The sequence below is a fragment of the Labrus mixtus genome, chromosome 9 (assembly GCF_963584025.1).
Source record: "Labrus mixtus chromosome 9, fLabMix1.1, whole genome shotgun sequence".
NCBI lineage: Eukaryota > Metazoa > Chordata > Actinopteri > Labriformes > Labridae > Labrus > Labrus mixtus.
This window is the reverse complement of record NC_083620.1, coordinates 21,563,032-21,580,246: the sequence shown is the minus strand read 5'-3', so window position 1 is coordinate 21,580,246 and position 17,215 is coordinate 21,563,032. Positions and strand designations below refer to the sequence as shown.

The 17,215-nt window shown below is 40.0% G+C and overlaps 1 protein-coding gene across 1 annotated transcript; it reads left to right on the top strand.

Annotated features, from left to right (window-relative positions):
* Positions 1–837: 837 nt before the first annotated feature.
* LOC132980657 (galaxin-like) lies at positions 838–16,082 on the top strand. The gene is made up of 14 exons (XM_061046906.1): positions 838–944; positions 1,460–1,648; positions 2,715–2,819; positions 2,983–3,171; positions 5,136–5,240; positions 5,404–5,592; positions 7,560–7,664; positions 7,828–8,016; positions 10,783–10,871; positions 11,311–11,531; positions 12,695–12,851; positions 13,930–14,092; positions 14,224–14,277; positions 14,367–16,082. Exons 4-14 carry the CDS (start codon positions 3,045–3,047, stop codon positions 14,621–14,623), a joined length of 1,656 nt encoding a protein of 551 aa, XP_060902889.1. The 5' UTR covers positions 838–944; positions 1,460–1,648; positions 2,715–2,819; positions 2,983–3,044; the 3' UTR covers positions 14,624–16,082.
* Positions 16,083–17,215: the final 1,133 nt, after the last annotated feature.

Sequence of the window (17,215 nt, the reverse complement as noted above, 5' to 3'; positions counted from 1 at the left end):
AAGTTGAGTGTTGATCTGCTGTTGCATCACTTATTCATTGTGCAAAGTATTGGCTGAGATCCACATTTGTTGACATTTAGCTAATCTTGGCCAATTGGGTGATTCCACAGTTTTGCCATTGTTTTGGGGAAGGCACTTTCCCAGCGGAGATGCACATTTTCCAGACTCTAAGGCAGCTGCACATATTTAGGAAATATAACAATTATACTGGCAAGCCAGTCGTCTCCAGAACATCACATGTGCTCTATTAGCTGGAAGACCACAAGTTCCAACCAACAGTAAACACCCGATATCCTTCCCAGGAGAGTGCAAGCTATATATAGGGATCTAAATCAATCATAGTGGCTATGAAGGCGATGTCCAACAATAACTGTAAAGAATTCAGCAGTTAAAGATAGGAAACTTGAATCAGACTTGTGTTTGAGATCATCGTCACAGTTATTCTCGTCTTATTTATCATCCATGGTTTTACTGATTTTGGGGTTTAGTCATTTTCCCATTGAAATAAAAATCTGTAAATAACACTCTGATAAAAAAAATCACATTATCAACAAGTGACTGTTAAGAACATACTGGCTAGCAGAAAAGAAAACACCAACTCTGTTTTATACTTCAATATATAGCCTGTCATTTTATAGCTCATCTGCCTTAAAATCTGTCATTTTTATGATGTGCGAGGTACAAATAAGGCCGTCTAAAGTGTTTGTCTTTTCATTCAATTGGGAAATTCCACATGCTGACAGAAGCACTTCCAGCTGTAACTGTGTTGCTGTGCTTTGTGGATCTTGACGTCATGTCTGTGTTTGCAGCTAATGTCACAGAGGGTCTGAGCCAGAGTGTCTCCTGTTGCTGTGGTCTGAAAGCCTACAACCCACTCAATGAAATATGCTGTCAGTCAACCGTCAAAGACAAGCCTACAGCAAACGCACAGTGTTGTGGTGAAGGTTAGTAGAAGTGGACATGATTGTTGGGGTTAAAGCCTTTTTAAAACACACTTTTCATCATACAAAACAGGAATATATATATATCCTATTTCAGTATTAACTTGTGTGATTTATACCATCTCAACTAAATATCCTCGATTGTGATTGACTGATAAATGTAAATTAGTAGTTTACCAAGCAGTATAATTAGACATCCAAGACGGACATGTTTAGATCTATTCAACTTTTCATCCAGAGGAAGGCAACAGTGAAGCTCAGCTACAGAACCTGAAACCTTGGTTTGTTTCATCTGAAAATGATTACTCACAACTGTTCTGGTGTTCCCTACATGCAGATTTGATTTTCTTACGATTTCAAGACTCAAAAGATTATTACCACTTTACACTGTAAAAGTGAAGCATGTTCTGTTCATGTTCTGTGCAAAAGCTGGTGGTGTAAAGGATAACTTGTAGGCAGCAGGTATGTCTGAGGTTAAAGTGATACATTCTAAAGAATCATTCCGATCTTCTCTACAGATGCTTTTGATAAAGATACACAGTTGTGTTGTGGTCTCGGTGATAATCAGAAGATCCTGTTGAGAATTTCCGATCGCCACCAGTGCTGCGGACATGGCCAGTTTGACCGTGTGACTCAGCACTGCTGCCTGAAGGATGGCTCTTTAGTGATACATTCCATTAACTCCAGCAATTGTAGAGAGGAGTCAGGTGAGTCTCACCTTACAATTTTTAAAGACAGTTCTATGCAATGCATTGAATTCATATTTTTTAAATGAATTCCCAGGTGTTTTTCCTTTTTTAGGGCAAAAGTGGGATAAAATATCTGTGTTCTTCGGTAGGGTGTAGGGGGTTATGACCTGGCTAGTAGGGGAAAAGGGAAGCATCATAAAAAGGAGATGGCTTTGGTAAATTATTTATTAAAAAAAGAAGTAAAACTGTGACACAGCAACAAAAAGGTGAGGCTAATTGAAATGGCGAAAGAGTGCTGCCCAATTCAATAACACTGTAAAATGTGTGTGTGTGTGTGTTTACTTAACAAAACTAAAAGCTGTCTCAGTCCACACAATAGAACGAGGGCCTCAGAACATACATGATTTTACAAATAAATAGGAAAGACAACGAGAGGCACCGTGGCAAGCTGAAAACAAACGGAGCTTTGCTAAGACTGTCGAGCTGGCAAAGCTTCTTAAGGTGTCAGTGGAGAGGTGCTCCCCTTTTGATTGGTTGAATGTCTTGTTGCAGCTCCTTACCTATCAGGGTTCACCAGCAGCAGCAGCACAGGAGAATTAAATCAGGCCAACACGCACGCCAAACACAGGAGACGGGGTGCGGCTGGAGCTGTAACATAGGGCTACATTCAAAGGTGTTTGGGGCCCACGTCGGCGCCCCCTAGAGCAGGAGGCTTTACTCGATTGACTATTTCACTGATGCCTAGAGCTGGCCTCTGCTTTTTACACGTACCAGGGTGGAATTTTCATGCATATTGTACATCTATGGGTGCTAAAGGTCCTGCGTTGTCATTTCAGACTTCATTTGGGTTGGTTGGTCTTTAGATGGCATTGTGATCACGAATTAATGTTTATTTTTCGTTTATTTTTCGTCTGAAACTAAAAGATAGCATCCTGCACAGGGACCTTTACACATTTCCCATTCCCTTAAACATATTTTAAATGGTATTGTAACATCAGGGAGGTGTGTAATGCCTGTATCTTGACTTAATAGTATATGTATACCTGTGTACCAACCATCTTTGCCATCTTTCCAAATGAAACAGTGTCAGCTCTCTGTGGACAGAAGACGTATGACGAACGCAACGAACTGTGCTGTGAATCAACTCTAGTAGCCAAACCAACACCAGCTTCCAAATGCTGCGGTAATGGTGAGTAGAGCAGAAGAAAAGAAGACAATCCTTTGAATTAGACGGGGAAAAAACTAAGAAGTATTTAACAGAAGTAAAACTAAACACACACTGACTACATCAGGCCAGTTGTGATATTGGATGAGGTTAAAGTGATACTGAATAATCCTGATTCTTTCCACAGAGACATATGATGAAGACAACCAGTTGTGTTGTGGTCTTAATGAAAAGAAGCGCCTGAAGAGAATGTCCAGTAACCACGAGTGTTGTGGACAGAAGGGCCAGTACGACAAAATGACTCAGCGCTGCTGTTTGGTGGATGACGCTTTAAAGATACGACCTATTAATTCCACATGCTCTGAGGAATTGTCGAGTGCGTATGAATAATCCCTTTAACTGCTTTACACAGCTTCCTGTAAATCTATGAAATATTTAGTTTTAGTTCTGACTGCCTCTCAGTATCGTAGTGTTTTTTTCAATGTACACATTTTTAAGTTCATCTACTCAGTGCAGCCCGGTTATAAAAATTGTTACTTTGAATTATGACATATGACATCAACAGGATCATTAAAGGTCCTCGTAGATCATAATTGACTGTAAAGCTTCCTATTTCTGTTTTATAATTTAAGAGCAGTTGTGTCTCTGCTGTGAGAGAGACAAGACGCAGCCTTCAGGTATGACAGGTGGTTTTGTTAATTTGAGTGTTGCTTATGCTGTGTTATCTGTTATCTGGCATAAAGAGGAGCCTACTGACTAGATTGTGTTTGAGTGCAGCACAGATAAGACAACAGGAACCAAGCAGACAGAGCTGAGTGTGAACTCTTTTTGTTCTCCAGAGAATACTGTACGCAAGTCGTACACCTTGTACGTCATATTTTCAGATGCACACATTAGCTCAACATAGCTGCATCCAGGAATCCCAGAGGGATGAAAGGGTGGAATGATAAACAAAGGAATAAACATGCCAGTTCAGGTCCTCTAAGAAGACATTCTGCTTGAAGGGAAGTCAAACAATATGAACTGTTGTGTAATATCTAACTGAAGTTTCAAACCTTTATCATTTCAAGGTCCCATATTCTGCTTTTTCTGGTTTTATATGCTCTTCAGTGTGTTTTCCAAGTGTCCTGTGCATGTTTAGGCACATCTATGTGCAAAAATTCAAAGTCCGCGGAAACGCTGCTTCTTCTACCTCCTCCTGTTAGCTGTAGCATTAGCCGCATGTAACGCTCGGTTCTAGCCCCCCTCGATAAAAATTTGTCAGTGTGACGTCTTTGTCAGTGTGAGATCACTGATCTAAGCCCATTGGCTCGTTGTGGCAAGCCCAGCAGCTCATGTTGAAATTTCCGAGACGCGTGCTGAGCAACTGACCAATAACGACAGAGCGGATCGGCAGACCAATCAGAGCAGACTTGGCCCACGTGGGGTCTAACAGTGTGGGCTCAACAGAGTGCAGCTGACGGACTCAGAGCGTAGAGGGAGCAAGGAGGAGCAGTACATGAAAACAGACACTTTTTTTTCGGACTTTAGCTATTGTGAATGTACAAAAGTAGGTACATAGATTAAATATACGAACCCTAAAAAGGGCATAATATGGGCTCTTTAATGTTGGGGGAAGGAGGGTATTTATGCTTTTATGAAAGAGACAGGACAATGGATAGCTTTAGAAATCAAGGAAATAGAGAGTGGAAAATTAAATATGGTAAAGGAGCCACAGGTTGTATTTGAACCCGGGCTGCCTGCTTGAGGACTGTAGCCTCTATAGAAGGGTGATTCCACAGCTGTCTCAGTCCACACAATAGAACGAGGGCCTCAGAACATACATGATTTTACAAATAAATAGGAAAGACAACGAGAGGCACAGTGGCAAGCTGAAAACAAACGGAGCTTTGCTAAGACTGTCGAGCTGGCAAAGCTTCTTAAGGTGTCAGTGGACAGGTGCTCCCCTTTTGATTGGTTGAATGTCTTGTTGCAGCTCCTTACCTCTGCTTGCTGGCCTCTGCTTTTTACACGTACCAGGGTGGAATTGTCATGCATATTGTACATCTATGGGTGCTAAAGGTCCTGCGTTGTCATTTCAGACTTCATTTGGGTTGGTTGGTCTTTAGATGGCATTGTGATCACAAATGAATGTTTATTTTTCGTTTATTTTTCATTTGATTTTCGTCTGAAACTAAAAGATAGCACCCTGCACAGGGACCTTTACACATTTCCCATTCCCTTAAACATATTTTAAATGGTATTGTAACATCAGGGAAGTGTGTAATGCCTGTATCTTGACTTAATAGTATATGTATACCTGTGTACCAACCATCTTTGCCATCTTTCCAAATGAAACAGTGTCAGCTCTCTGTGGACAGAAGACGTATGACGAACGCAACGAACTGTGCTGTGAATCAACTCTAGTAGCCAAACCAACACCAGCTTCCAAATGCTGCGGTAATGGTGAGTAGAGCAGAAGAAAAGAAGACAATCCTTTGAATTAGACGGGGAAAAAACTAAGAAGTATTTAACAGAAGTAAAACTAAACACACACTGACTACATCAGGCCAGTTGTGATATTGGATGAGGTTAAAGTGATACTGAATAATCCTGATTCTTTCCACAGAGACATATGATGAAGACAACCAGTTGTGTTGTGGTCTTAATGAAAAGAAGCGCCTGAAGAGAATGTCCAGTAACCACGAGTGTTGTGGACAGAAGGGCCAGTACGACAAAATGACTCAGCGCTGCTGTTTGGTGGATAACGCTTTAAAGATACGACCTATTAATTCCACATGCTCTGAGGAATTGTCGAGTGCGTATGAATAATCCCTTTAACTGCTTTACACAGCTTCCTGTAAATCTATGAAATATTTAGTTTTAGTTCTGACTGCCTCTCAGTATCGTAGTGTTTTTTTCAATGTACACATTTTTAAGTTCATCTACTCAGTGCAGCCCGGTTATAAAAATTGTTACTTTGAATTATGACATATGACATCAACAGGATCATTAAAGGTCCTCGTAGATCATAATTGACTGTAAAGCTTCCTATTTCTGTTTTATAATTTAAGAGCAGTTGTGTCTCTGCTGTGAGAGAGACAAGACGCAGCCTTCAGGTATGACAGGTGGTTTCGTTAATTTGAGTGTTGCTTATGCTGTGTTATCTGTTATCTGGCATAAAGAGGAGCCTACTGACTAGATTGTGTTTGAGTGCAGCACAGATAAGACAACAGGAACCAAGCAGACAGAGCTGAGTGTGAACTCTTTTTGTTCTCCAGAGAATACTGTACGCAAGTCGTACACCTTGTACGTCATATTTTCAGATGCACACATTAGCTCAACATAGCTGCATCCAGGAATCCCAGAGGGATGAAAGGGTGAAATGATAAACAAAGGAATAAACATGCCAGTTCAGGTCCTCTAAGAAGACATTCTGCTTGAAGGGAAGTCAAACAATATGAACTGTTGTGTAATATCTAACTGAAGTTTCAAACCTTTATCATTTCAAGGTCCCATATTCTGCTTTTTCTGGTTTTATATGCTCTTCAGTGTGTTTTCCAAGTGTCCTGTGCATGTTTAGGCACATCTATGTGCAAAAACTCAAAGTCCACGGAAACGCTGCTTCTTCTACCTCCTCCTGTTAGCTGTAGCATTAGCCGCATGTAACGCTCGGTTCTAGCCCCCCTCGATAAAAATTTGTCAGTGTGACGTCTTTGTCAGTGTGAGATCACTGATCTAAGCCCATTGGCTCGTTGTGGCAAGCCCAGCAGCTCATGTTGAAATTTCCGAGACGCGTGCTGAGCAACTGACCAATAACGACAGAGCGGATCAGCAGACCAATCAGAGCAGACTTGGCCCACGTGGGGTCTAACAGTGTGGGCTCAACAGAGTGCAGCTGACGGACTCAGAGCGTAGAGGGAGCAAGGAGGAGCAGTACATGAAAACAGACACTTTTTTTTTTTCGGACTTTAGCTATTGTGAACGTACAAAAGTAGGTACATAGATTAAATATACGAACCCTAAAAAGGGCAGAATATGGGCTCTTTAATGTTGGGGGAAGGAGGGTATTTATGCTTTTATGAAAGAGACAGGACAATTGATAGCTTTAGAAATCAAGGAAATAGAGAGTGGAAAATTAAATATGGTAAAGGAGCCACAGGTTGTATTTGAACCCGGGCTGCCTGCTTGAGGACTGTAGCCTCTATAGAAGGGTGATTCCACAGCTGTCTCAGTCCACACAATAGAACGAGGGCCTCAGAACATACATGATTTTACAAATAAATAGGAAAGACAACGAGAGGCACAGTGGCAAGCTGAAAACAAACGGAGCTTTGCTAAGACTGTCGAGCTGGCAAAGCTTCTTAAGGTGTCAGTGGACAGGTGCTCCCCTTTTGATTGGTTGAATGTCTTGTTGCAGCTCCTTACCTCTGCTTGCTGGCCTCTGCTTTTTACACGTACCAGGGTGGAATTGTCATGCATATTGTACATCTATGGGTGCTAAAGGTCCTGCGTTGTCATTTCAGACTTCATTTGGGTTGGTTGGTCTTTAGATGGCATTGTGATCACAAATGAATGTTTATTTTTCGTTTATTTTTCATTTGATTTTCGTCTGAAACTAAAAGATAGCACCCTGCACAGGGACCTTTACACATTTCCCATTCCCTTAAACATATTTTAAATGGTATTGTAACATCAGGGAAGTGTGTAATGCCTGTATCTTGACTTAATAGTATATGTATACCTGTGTACCAACCATCTTTGCCATCTTTCCAAATGAAACAGTGTCAGCTCTCTGTGGACAGAAGACGTATGACGAACGCAACGAACTGTGCTGTGAATCAACTCTAGTCGCCAAACCAACACCAGCTTCCAAATGCTGCGGTAATGGTGAGTAGAGCAGAAGAAAAGAAGACAATCCTTTGAATTAGACGGGGAAAAAACTAAGAAGTATTTAACAGAAGTAAAACTAAACACACACTGACTACATCAGGCCAGTTGTGATATTGGATGAGGTTAAAGTGATACTGAATAATCCTGATTCTTTCCACAGAGACATATGATGAAGACAACCAGTTGTGTTGTGGTCTTAATGAAAAGAAGCGCCTGAAGAGAATGTCCAGTAACCACGAGTGTTGTGGACAGAAGGGCCAGTACGACAAAATGACTCAGCGCTGCTGTTTGGTGGATAACGCTTTAAAGATACGACCTATTAATTCCACATGCTCTGAGGAATTGTCGAGTGCGTATGAATAATCCCTTTAACTGCTTTACACAGCTTCCTGTAAATCTATGAAATATTTAGTTTTAGTTCTGACTGCCTCTCAGTATCGTAGTGTTTTTTTCAATGTACACATTTTTAAGTTCATCTACTCAGTGCAGCCCGGTTATAAAAATTGTTACTTTGAATTATGACATATGACATCAACAGGATCATTAAAGGTCCTCGTAGATCATAATTGACTGTAAAGCTTCCTATTTCTGTTTTATAATTTAAGAGCAGTTGTGTCTCTGCTGTGAGAGAGACAAGACGCAGCCTTCAGGTATGACAGGTGGTTTTGTTAATTTGAGTGTTGCTTATGCTGTGTTATCTGTTATCTGGCATAAAGAGGAGCCTACTGACTAGATTGTGTTTGAGTGCAGCACAGATAAGACAACAGGAACCAAGCAGACAGAGCTGAGTGTGAACTTTTTTTGTTCTCCAGACAATACTGTACGCAAGTCGTACACCTTGTACGTCATATTTTCAGATGCACACATTAGCTCAACATAGCTGCATCCAGGAATCCCTGAGGGATGAAAGGGTGAAATGATAAACAAAGGAATAAACATGCCAGTTCAGGTCCTCTAAGAAGACATTCTGCTTGAAGGGAAGTCAAACAATATGAACTGTTGTGTAATATCTAACTGAAGTTTCAAACCTTTATCATTTAATGTTGGGGGAAGGAGGGTATTTATGCTTTTATGAAAGAGACAGGACAGTGGATAGCTTTAGAAATCAGGGAAATAGAGAGTGGAAAATTAAATATGGTAAAGGAGCCACAGGTTGTATTTGAACCCGGGCTGCCTGCTTGAGGACTGTAGCCTCTATACAAGGGGCACTCAAACTAACCACTAGGCCACCGGCACCCCATCAGTCTGTACCCTAATAAAAAGTCACCATTTGGGGCGCTGGTGGCGCAATGGTTAGTGAGCGTGCCACATGTATGGAGGCTGTAGTCCTCCAAGCAGGCGACCGGGGATCCAATCCGACCTGTGGCTCCTTTCGCGCATGTCATTTTACGTCCCTGGTAACAGCTGAGAAGTAACAGACAACCAAAGAAACTGACAAAGCCAAAGAGTAAGAAAATGTTTATCTTACACAAAAAAACTGAATTTAATGAACAAGGCGGGGGTGAGGATTGGACAAAGTGGTTGTGCCAAATAAATAAACTCAACAAAACAAAACCGGACTTAACTAGTCTCTAACCTCACGTAAAAGTAATCCAAACACAAACCTGACTAAAAAATATTGAAAGATAAAACGACATACTGTAGGTGGCACATACCACACTTACCTAGTGTTTCTAACAAAGTCAACTAAGTATGTGTAGCAAATGTAGGGGATCCCCAACTTACCTAGTCCAACCTCACCACAAACCTTTCAGCACAATGATCCACAGAAAAATTGGCCGATACAACAAGACTGAGAGAGAATGATGATCAAACAACATGACTGGCAAAGAGCTGTTGTTGAAGAGTTGGTGTGTCCCACCATTTACATTCAATGCAACTTATGAACACGCTAACATTTACTAACTACAAGGAGAGACTACAATATTTGCTTTAACATATGTGGAGAACATAACAACTTTAAGTCTGTGAGTAAAGAGAGAGAAACCTTTATTTGTTACAGGACTGTTTCTCTACATACTGCACCCATACTCACCACTGAATGTGAGTATGGTGTCAGTTAGGGAAGGATTGAGGTCACGGGTAAAAGAAAAAAAAATACTAATGTTGTGAATTTTCACGTTACTTAAACATCTTTTCCTCCCGGCTGGAGTTGTATTTCACACAGCTGTTAGAGGTCAGGTTAATGTAAGTGTAGGCTGATGAACTATGAACAATACAGTTGTTTTGTTGTGAAGACATCAGGCACAACAATTATTTACTCTCTCAAAGCAATCAGAGTGGGCAGCAGCTAACTTGCACACTGCAGAAGGAAAAGCCGAGACCTCTGAAAACATGGATCAGAAAACAAAAGTGGAGACGTGCCTCTGTTCTTGGGTGTTAACATTTTGGCTGAACTTTCACTTTGGAAGTATCAATGGAAACAAAAATATAACACTGTCTGACGACTTTCCTGTCCAATGACTGACTCCAGAAGAATTTCAAAAACAGCATGTAGAGTCATGAATTCATATTTTAGTTATTTGTATTTACCAGATCTCAGGGAGTTGTTCAGTTGGACACAAACCATTTGAAATTGCATGAAGATTCCATCCTGCAGGTCATGGAAACAAGGAACTTCTTCTCATGTGGCGGTAGCCCCAAACTACTGTTATAGTTAATGCATGACATCATGGTGAGATCCAACAACAAGGGAGCCTTAGCCCTTCCCTGAGGCGACTTGTCCCATCAGACAGGCTCAGTACTTCACACCCGGCGCCTCGTAAAGCTGCTTTTTCTCAGGACTGCAGATCAGCTCATGTCTTTGTTTTGTTCAGATGTGGATGTTGAAACACTGGGCAGCTGTTCACACACAGTTATCCCCCCTTTGCATTCTGGGAAGATAGGATGTGGGTGTTTATCAAAGGAGGTATTGTCTTGAGCATTTTAAACTGATATGGAGCCAGTTTTTCAGCACTTATTAAATGTCAGCCCTGTTTATCAAATTGGTTTGTCTTGGTCTAACCCTCTGAATCATTTTCTTCATGCCCACACCCTCTGCACATGTTTAAACTACCCTGTTTTTTTTCTGTTCTGCTTGAATTGATCCATCTTGTATCAACAATCCTCTGTCTAGGTCAGGGTAATATTGACCCCACTGTGAACAACCCATGTTCACATGTCTGCTGTGCTGGCTGTATATCTGAGCGGAAGTCTTTGGATCAGGTAATGTACCACTGACCCTTTTTCTATCTTATGTGCTCAGATGAGTGAATGATGTTAACAGTTTAAATACACGCTGTCATCATTACGACGTTATATGTTACAACTGTGAAGGAAAAAACAACAACTGCTGCCTCAGTACAGTTAAGTTGACAAAGAGCTCAGAGCTCCTCCCAGCTCCTTTTTAATAGAGCAAGTGAGGATGTTTTGTGTCTATCGGACAAAAGCTCTGCTAATGTTCGTGCCATGAACGTTAACAGCATTTGGATAAGGATGCTATAAAATCACCCTGGTAAGATTTTCTCTGCACAACTTTCTTTGCAGTTATTAGGATTTGCGATGTTCCATTTTTTTTGCATTTGAGTGTGTTTATGACCGGCCGTGCCCCCTTGTTTCTGCTCTACTGCACCCTTTTAATAAAAAAATTCTCTCTCTCTTCCAGGGCTGCGGAGCGACGCAGAACAGCTTGGCACAGCACAAAGTCCTCTGTTTTGATCTGGAAACAGATAGAAAGGATGGAGAGGAGTGTTCAGACATCGATGTTCCTTACCTCCAATCTAAAGGGACTATATGTTGTAACAAGTTTCATGACTCACCAGGACAACACTGCTGTGGGACAGAACTCTACAATCCTCATAGAGAGATCTGCTGCAATGGACACAGGTGATTATGCGTGCGTCTCTGTTGATGTCTAACCATAAAAAATACTGATGAAATTCAGTGAAATTGTAACCCTCATTGAATCAGCTTTGTTGGTGTATTTGTCGGGCTCTATGCGCTGTGGTTTGCAATGTGTTTAAAATGCCAAGAAAAGAGTCTGCATGAGGGAGCATGAGGGAATAGAGAATCTCAGACAAGGAGTGGCTTGGGGGAAAAATCACAAAGTGTCTGAGACAGGCAGGAATTCCAGTATCTTTCCAGACTACTGTTTCCTTTTAACCCTTAAAATGCACCCAGCTACTGAGTCAGGGAATGTCTGTACGGCTGAGTCAGCCGTAGCTTTCTCTTAATTTTTTTGTATTTTTCTGGCTGACTGTATGTTTTTCACATGTGTATGTTATGGCTTCTCCTCACACAAAGGTTAACCATATTTGGACGGGGCTCATATATTATAAGTCATTATACATTTTGTTCTTGCTTTTGGAGTTCAGATAAATACTCTTTCCTAACAATGAAATGTCTTTAAAATGTGAAAGTAGTCAATAGCCGTGATTAATTCACAGAAGTTATTAATACACCCAGTTGATTTTCAGCTTTTTAGTTTTAGGTCACAGTTTTAGATTTACGGTCAGCACTGTATTGACTGAGTTTGTTGTTTTTTTTTTTTTTCAAAATCTGCCTGGAGAGAAAAAACTAACTTGCTAACATGTGTTTTGATTGTTAATATTTCCAGGCTGTTCTGAGTCAGTTTGGTTTAGATTTCTTCTTTTGCCTCCTTGTGGCCAAAACTGACTTAATCTTTAAACAGGTTTCACTGGTGCTTTTCAGCAGAGTTTCTAGTCATTTCTGTCTGATACATGATTTTCTATTTAAATAGATATTTTATTTTAATCAGTACACCTTCTAACACTAGCAGCGTAACATGCATTTTACTCAGATTTTTATGCTTCAAGTCTTTCCCCCCCTTTTTGTAATGATCACTACTGTGATACAACAGTACAGTGGCTGAACATATCATTTTAGACACTGTGCTGCAGAAGTGATGTCAATCTCACATCCATAGCCCCCTTTTTAGACCATCTATCTTTGAATGATCACAATACAATTATAAGAATTTCTTCATCTCACCCCCCGTGACACTCACTGCTAAACCTGTATCCACACAGACATTCCAAAGAAGAAAACAAGCGCTGCTGTGGGGTTCAAGCCTACGACATTAAGAACAAACAGAAGAAGTGCTGCGCAGGGACACTGTACCACCTGTCATCTAAAATTTCGGCACATGAAGCACAATGCTGCGGATCCAGCTTGCAGAAATCATTGGTAGGTTTTCTGATAACATCCGTAGTTACTGTCATCATTATGTTTGTAACCTAAACGCATTCAGCGTGTCACAGGGCAACGCCGTACCCTCCAGGGCAGTAGTTCCAAACTGGTGGGTCATGACCCAAAAGTCGGATTTGGAATGTGTGCCTGGAAAAAAAGAAAGGTGTCAAAAAGTCTATGAAGTGCTCTTCAAAATGTTTTGATTTGTTCAGTTTCTTTGTTCCGTCACCTGTCTGAGGTCCAAACTGCATAATTTTTAATTACATAAATCTGAATTTGAAATATATTCCAAATTCAGGTCTGATTTTCATGAAAGATTTGGTAGTGGGTCTTTGGGCTATACCAGTTAAGATCCCCTGCTCTAGAGTAAGGTACACACTTGCACGCACTAATGTTACACAGCCACTTTGAAGTAAACATCAAGCCGGCTAAGAGGCTCGTGTTAATGTTAGATTATCATGACTAGCAACAACTAATCAGTGTGACTGATCTCTGACAAACCTTAAGTATAACTGCATGTCAAAGAACTTTAAAGATTGTATTTTTGTTACATAAAAACATTGAATTCTTTTTTCAGATATGTGATTGTTACTCACTTGTTGCTCCACAGCCTTGTATACACTCCACTTCCACAATCAGGAACTGTTAAACAGAAATAATGCCTGCCATTGGCTTACAAGGAGGTGTGCCAAGTGGAAGGCGCCAAGTATGGTCGAAGTGTAGGGGTGTTTAGGTTGCTGAGATTAAAAATGTTCTTTTAATGGCAGTTTAAGAGTTTACTTACATGTAATGCAACATGATATGTTTAGCCCCATTTCAGGTGCTTGTGTTGTTTGCAATTCAGCTAATACTCACATGAGAATTAGGCTACAGTATATAGGAGAGGAAGGGGCAGGGGCCCGGATTGTGTAGAGCTCCTTTGTTTCCTTATTTTCATTTTCTCCAGGGCTACACTCTACATATTGCTGCACTTGTTTTCACTGTAAAAACATTCACTGGGACTGCAGAGATACCACAGAAGCACAATCCTAACACTGACCTGACTATTATTCTAACCATTGTACTTTATATCCAGGACATTTGCTGCTCAAATGAACACAAGGAGGTGCTCTACCTTGCCAAGACGGGATTCAGATGCTGTGGTCACCTCTACTACAACACGTCTCTGTGGTCATGTTGTGCAGGGAAACTGAGCCCGGTCCACAAACCAGGACAACGTCATGGCAGGTCGATTAAAGGTCAGTTTTGCTTTTCTTGGACACCACTTTGACTTCTTGCCTTAAGAGTTAGGCTTGATAGTTGACATTTTAACTTGGTGTTTTTGTCACTATCTGGATCTAAAAAGATGTATATAATGTTCCTTTTTCAGAACCCAGACTTGTATCGATGAGCAACCTGAATGAAGAAGATCTCTGCAAAGAAAGTAAGATATCACTTTCATGCGAACTGGGAAACAGATACTGTTATAAATGTAATTAATAATGAATGTAATATATTTATGTTCCTGTTTAGTGTTTATCGGGACTGTGGACAGTGTGTCTCTGCACAGCATCGTGTTCAGCAGTGTGTTCAAAATCTTTGGAAGAAATGCCACTGTGATACATCTGCCCTCAACTCACGTCCTGAGAGCACCCGATCACTGCAACTCCCCAAAACTGATCCTTGGGAAAACCTGCTTTTTTGATCAAGTTCATGTCTTCACTGATTTCACCCATGACTCTCTTCACCAGTCCCTCCATTTTATTATTTCCAAATGTTATCGTCCTTAAACCACCTCTGGTTAACCTCTTTTAGCAGACATTGTCAGTGTCAGGCGGTTAACTTGAAAAGCTTTCAAGTATCTTTTTACTAAATGCAAGTACATACACTACCTTACTAAGCAGTTTGAAGTTAAACTACTCAATACATTACCTATTGACGCTTCCTTTCATAGTGCCGTTTCACAACTCCATAGCTATGGGTCAGCCTTTTAGGGCATTATTCATAGTTATTGAAACATATGACGTTATTTAGAAGTATGAAAGTACAGCACTGATGATGATGATTTGGATGACTGAGTAGAGCTCAGTATTACAGTCAGGAGATTTGGTTTAAGGTCTCAGAACGAGTCACAGTTGAATTACCTTTGGAAACATTGTTCGGGGGACCGGTGGAAACCAAGATGAAGAGGGAGCTGAAAACATTGCCCTAAAGGGAAGAAGATAAAATGTAGCCTAACACCATTCAATAAACTAAAAACATGACATTACTGGATATATCACTAGCTAAAGAGAATCTTTATCGAATGTTAGAAACAAAAAAATATTGTGAGTCAGAACACATTGCAGTTACTGTCAGTGCATTGGGTATAAGTTATTGTGCCTTCATATGGAAATTTACCAATTGATTCTATCTTGTGTGGCATTTTACCAAACAAATTTGCAATGAAATGACCAAAAAATAATTTAGAAAAACAGCCAAGACTTCAAGTAAGCAAACTTTCCAAAATGTAGAAGTCGAGCAGTATTACTGGAATTATTTACTGCAATATTTGTAATAACAATTCTTGTTGCGAAAAGTGTAAATGCTACTGTAAGTGTCTTACAAGGTGAATGGAGATTTAATGATCTGTACTCTTTTAAGTATATGCTTCGATTCATTTCCAAAAAATGGACATAAACTACAAGGAGCTGTTGTTTTTGCAAAATACCTTAGACTACATGTAGCTGATTTATTTTCTGTCATGAAAGAATATTTATTTTCATTTCTACATAAGCTTGACATCTAAAAGCTAATACATTTGGTGTTTTGAAATAATATGCTGACCTTAAAAACTTTAGGATTAAATGTATTTATTCTCACACTCAAGTTAGAGGTGGCAAGTGTTTGCACAAGCCTTTGCACTATTACAAACATGATTTGTATCAGGGCTACAGATATGCTATAATGACCTAACAGTCACCCAAAGGTTCAACTGTGCCTTGAAAATATGAATGTGTTTTCTGTAATGTGTTACACTGTTTTGGAAACAGAGTCTATTTTGACATTTATCAGTACTGAACATTCTTCTGTAAACTTTAATTGTACTATTCGAATTAAGGAATATTTTATTTCCCACACTATACTTTCTGTTTAAACTGCATGTTTATATTGATTGATTTATCGCATGTGTCTTAAAAATAACAGGATTTGGTGGGTGCCTGACTCTTTTGTGTTTTTCTACTTAATAAAAACAGTTATGACAGCTTATGGGCCACACTTGAGTTTTTGAAAAACAATCTTTATAATGTTCCCATTGTACCCTCACTTTGCAGGCTGCAATCATTCATTGTTTATACTAATGCCACTAAAAATGATTTCTGTAATACCAGTCAACCTAAACAAAACTAAACAAAAAAGCCAGGGAAAACATATGAAAGGCCCTGAATTCTCATCTGAACTGATCTGGCTCTTAAACTGATACCAAGCAAAAATCCTTTAATTTTTTAATTTTCAACAAATGCGCAATTCTGATTAACACCCATACAAATTCACAGAAGCGCTGGATTCTTTCTTGCTTTCTTTGGCTTTCTTCTGCTTCTGGGTGAAAAAAAAGACCAGGGATTGACATAAAACATACCACATTCCCAGTTTACTGTTACTGCATGGTATTAACAGTGTAGGATTGACAAGTGTTAAACCCCAGTCATTCATTTGATAAGGGAGCTTCAACATGTCCAATGTTTACAACTGATGGAAGTTTACTGATGACCATAAGTTCGACTGGCATCCCTGATGCATACTTTTCCAAGAGCTAGAGCTGAAAGTCGAGCCTGCCGGAGGTGTTGTGGGCCTAACGTGGGTCTGTTGAAGGTGGCACTGCTGTTTGGGGTTGGGGTGGTCACTAAGGGCCATTGGTGGGGTATGTACTGTAACTTATCATGAGGGCAAAAGCATGGGGATGAAAGCGTCTATATGGTTATTTGGAGAGGGGGTTCCTCACTGAGCGCTTATCCTTTTTATTTGGGAACACATATTGTATGTTTAATGTAATTTAATCAACACGAGGTTTATAAAAGCAGACAGATTTCTAATCATTGGACATGCATATGTTCTTTCCTTTCTTTATATTGAAAAGCTAAACCATCTTTTAGTCAAATTTGCACCTTAATGACATAAGATGTCAAAATATAAAAGCTGTTCTCTAGTACTTTATTAATGTAATTCCAAAAGCATGACCTTTAAAGCTTTTCTTTATGCTGTAGATACTTTTCTTCTGAGGCTTTACATAATGTTTGTTCTCCGTCAACAATTAAAATAAGGTTCACCGTATGAGTTTTTATGAGAACTCCACATTAGACACCTTAGGTAAAGAAATAAAGAAAGCACACTGTACATGACAA

What these genes read in the sequence shown, in the direction of transcription:
- LOC132980657 (XM_061046906.1), top strand. Translation starts at nt 3,045, where the DNA reads ATGTCCAGTAACCACGAGTGTTGTGGACAGAAGGGCCAGTACGACAAA. An exon ending in TTCCAAATGCTGCGGTAATG is followed by an intron (nt 7,665 to 7,827) that starts GTGAGTAGAGCA and finishes TTCTTTCCACAG; the next exon opens with AGACATATGATGAAGACAAC. An exon ending in CCAGCTTGCAGAAATCATTG is followed by an intron (nt 12,852 to 13,929) that starts GTAGGTTTTCTG and finishes CTTTATATCCAG; the next exon opens with GACATTTGCTGCTCAAATGA.